General features: G+C 43.7%; 1 protein-coding gene across 1 annotated transcript; it reads left to right on the forward strand.

The window, feature by feature from the left end:
* Window positions 1–2,173: 2,173 nt before the first annotated feature.
* LOC133889957 (uncharacterized) lies at window positions 2,174–3,401 on the forward strand. The gene is made up of 2 exons (XM_062330386.1): window positions 2,174–3,058; window positions 3,193–3,401. The coding sequence occupies exons 1-2, from the start codon at window positions 2,200–2,202 to the stop codon at window positions 3,255–3,257; spliced, it is 924 nt and encodes a 307-aa protein (XP_062186370.1). The 5' UTR covers window positions 2,174–2,199; the 3' UTR covers window positions 3,258–3,401.
* Window positions 3,402–3,976: the final 575 nt, after the last annotated feature.

The raw sequence follows: 3,976 nt of genomic DNA on the forward strand, positions 1-3,976 counted from the left end.
AATCACGACTTGTGGGGAAAGCTGGACAACCTCTGCAGAGTGTAAAAACTGTTATAACAGCCGTGCTCACGGTTATGAGAGACTTGGATCCTCACATGATTAGCCAAGAGGGTTGGGTCGTTTTGGTCTGTTGGGAGCCTGATGTGGGAACTCAGGTGGAGGGAAAAACTGTGGAGATGGTTCTAGGAGCTGGAGGTCTAATGATGATGAACCTAGTTAAGTAGGTTGCTTTCATAAAACTTCGTTAGTACAGTTGGCTTTTATGCAAAACTATAATTGTTATGGCCTGTTCCTTGTTTAAGCTTGCATAGCATTTTATTTCCCACACTTGCGGAGTACTAGTTGTACTCACACTTGTTGTTTTTACCCCAAATGCTGTTCAAGCGCTGCTCAGACAATGAAGGAGATCTAGATTTCTTCGATGATGAAGAGGAAGACTGCTAGGCTAGCGTTTCCCCGGTCAAGTGCCTGTGAAAGTTGGAGTTTCGTTGTGTGCTTTTTGGTTAAAGACTTTTGGTCTCATTATTTATTATAGTTAAAGCGTTGTAATAATGACACTGGGTGTGATACACTGATGAAGTTGCTGCATGTATGAAACTTGATTCTGGCATACATGTGGTTTACATCTGGTTTTGCCCCTTTCTAAAACCGGGTGTGACAACCGACCTCCTAAGGGCTCGGCCAGGTAGTTCGTTAGGCTGACCCAGAATGTCACAACCAACATCAGCCCTAACTCAGCTCTGATACATTGACTAGCTCTGAATTATAGTGCAAGCTGCATGCACTCTTGGCCTCAAGGATCGATAAGTTTGGGATCTGATTATCATTCCAAACATTGACAATATCTCACGGCTCTATCCTCTTGATAATTCCATCCTTCCAACTGGTCTCGCGATGCCCACACCTGTGCATGCTAGAGCCGTGTGATTGCTGACGAGTAATAAATAATAAATAATTATATATTTAATAGAAATATGATATATATTTAGAATGTGCATCCACCGTACACATATCCTTAATGTGATACAGTAAAATTTACAACAACCATATGGTAAATAAGGTATGTGCCGATATTCCAGATAGTTTATCATGTTCTACATGAAAGCAGTCTCAAGAAAAGGCAATTCGAGAACAAATTATATAATGCAGGGACAGAGGATCGAACCGGAGACGGCAAGAGGCTGGACAAACAACACAAAGCAAGCCTAGTCAGATAAAAACACAAACAATAGAGTCGTGCCACGATTAGATTCATTCGATAAGAGCTTCAAGATTTAGAACATAAGGGAACTCGTCAAAATCCTTAGAATTAAATCTAGACATGTCCCAATTATCTTTTTCTGAGATTAATCAAGCCGAAATAGGATGTGGGGTTATTACCCTAAAATAGACCTGATCCGATATAAAATCTTGTACCCTCTTTTTCGATATGTACAGTCAATGACTATATATACCAATTTTAAATAATTACTTACATGATCGACTTTATTAGTTGTGTTTCAGTTATCCAAACCTTGGTCGGATTGTCACCAAGCCTTCCTCTCAGGCTTATTTTAGTGATTTGCACCATATTATACGGTGCCTCCACCGAACCTTACGGTGAGCCCTTGTCAAGGACCATGACCGAACCTTGCTACCATACCATATGGTGGGTTGTTCAGACATTGTCCGGACCATCAACCAGATCTTGACCGTACCATCCGCTTATGTTGTTTTCACCGTTCCCTTTGGTTCTTGTTTTTATTGCTTCTTCCGCTTTTTGAGCTTTGTTTTGAGAGCTTCCTAATCGTGTCGCTAGGGTGAGTACGTGACTTTGACCGATTAGATGAGATGGACGTTGGATAATACTTGAGAAAGATCATCCAAAAATTTAGATCCATCTACCGCATGTAAAAATGGCGGAGTCAACAAGTTTTCCGATTATATCTGAAAACAAATCCTAAGTGTCGAGAAGTTCTAGTGTTAAGCTAGATATAATTAGTTGCTCGTGAAGTTTCTCCTCGGAGAAAGCTCTAAAGTCTAAACTACTCGGACTCTTGTGTCCAAATATTACTGCTATAATAACAAATCTGGTTGCTACAGGAGAAGTTAAGTCCATCCGCGCGAAGGGATCAAGTCCCATGTGATTACTACAACATCGTTTAAATTTTCATTGTTCTGTACACCAAAACGCACTATATAAATCGATCACCAACCCGCATGAGCTCCACAACGAGAAAGAATTTCATCCTCCACACGCAAGAGATGGCGCCATCCAAGTGCATCGTCGCCTTGTTCCTCGCCTTCACGCTCCTCACCAACGCGCTGCAGACGTCCCAAGCCATCAGGGCCCAGGCCGCGTTCAAGCCGGCCGCCGCCATAGATCAAGAAGCATCGGAGAAGGCAGCCACGGCGTCGACGACCAGCGAAGCAGTTGCGCAGTCATCAACCCCGCCTGGATTACCTGGTCTCCCTGGCGCTCCGGCGGCAGGGTCATTACCGGGCATCCCCGGGTTCCCACTGCTTCGGCTGCTTTTCCCGTCTTTTCCATGGCCTGGTGCTCCGCAGGCTAGGTTTTTGCCCGGCACCCCCGGGTTTCAATGGTTCCCACCGTTGCCGTTATCTGGGCCTCTGCCGGCCGGGCAACTAGCAGGGATTCTCGGCTTTCCGTTTTTCCCGTCGCTTCCGCTGGTTTTCCCGTTCCCTGGCGTCCCATCGCACATAGGTTCCCCAGTATCATCAGCTGCGCCACCACCTAGTTCACCAAACTCACCAGCAGGTACTACTACAACTACATCACCATCAACCCCGCCGCAACAGCCGACGGACTGCCTATCACCATTGATGGGGTTGACGCCATGCATGGACTACCTCACCAACACCAGCGTACCGGTGCCTCCAAGCACGTGCTGCGACGGCTTCAAGTCCCTCGTCAACGACGCGCCCATCTGCCTCTGCCATGGCCTGAAAGGCGACATCAACCAGCTTACGCCGGCACCCACGGATTTCATGCGCATGATGTCTCTCCCAACAGCGTGTGGTGCCACGCTGCCGATGCATACTCTCGCCAAGTGCTCAAGTAAGTGACGAGAACTTGTTTATCTATGTATGCCCACGAAATATCGCGTGCATTTTGCAAGATCTTTTTTTCAGGTCTTATATATTTTTATTACAAGGAGGTAATTATTTTCTTTGTGGTTGTGGATTTGACAGCACAACAAGTGCCACCACTGATGCCTGCTCCTACTCCTGCCGCTGCTCCATCTCTGGGTAACTAACTCTTTTCTTGCACATCCAACCTTATTAATTTTGATCTGGCTGTATTAATATGTAGATTCTGATATGCTTTGCTTTTCTGATTTCGTATTGCTTTTGTTCCGCAGAGTCATCACCATAGGAGCAACAGGATTGAAGCAGAGGTGCCGTGGAGATCAATTAGATGATGATCAACAGTTCAACACATACACACACGTACATAGATGTAGGGTAGTTTTATAATGATGGTGCTATCGTTCAGAATTTTATCTGTTGCTTCATGAGTTTAGGCCCTAACTCATGCCATCCCTGACTTCATGAATTTCTATCCATTATTATGGTTATTTTTGGTAGAGCTCTAGCTCCTAGATTTATACATGATTTAGAGTTTGTAGGATAAAATAAAGTTATTTAAATACCAGTTTTTAGTCCAAAATAAGAAAAGATATCTCAACTAAAGACTCTCAATCTGTTCACAGTTCCAACTCTAATTTTTTTTAAACTATAGATGATCAGCACTAACAATTTTTAAAGATAGAACTTTGTCAAACAATCTCTGTGTTCCCCAAAGTATATTGGTTCACATCAAACTTGATCCAAATGACAGCTTATTTCATATTCTCGTATAGCTAGCTCTACTTCTTCGTACGTATGTCATGCTGTGATATAAAAGAAAGTTTAGCAGAGAAATCAAAGTCCAATAATCCATCTACGTGATATTGCTCCATAGAAATAGTTTAGC

The sequence above is a fragment of the Phragmites australis genome, chromosome 14 (genome assembly GCF_958298935.1).
Source record: "Phragmites australis chromosome 14, lpPhrAust1.1, whole genome shotgun sequence".
NCBI lineage: Eukaryota > Viridiplantae > Streptophyta > Magnoliopsida > Poales > Poaceae > Phragmites > Phragmites australis.

Coding starts and splice junctions, on each gene's coding strand:
- LOC133889957 (XM_062330386.1), top strand. CDS start 2,200: ATGAGCTCCACAACGAGAAAGAATTTCATCCTCCACACGCAAGAGATG. Junction 3,059..3,192: donor TACTCTCGCCAAGTGCTCAA/GTAAGTGACGAG, acceptor TGGATTTGACAG/CACAACAAGTGCCACCACTG.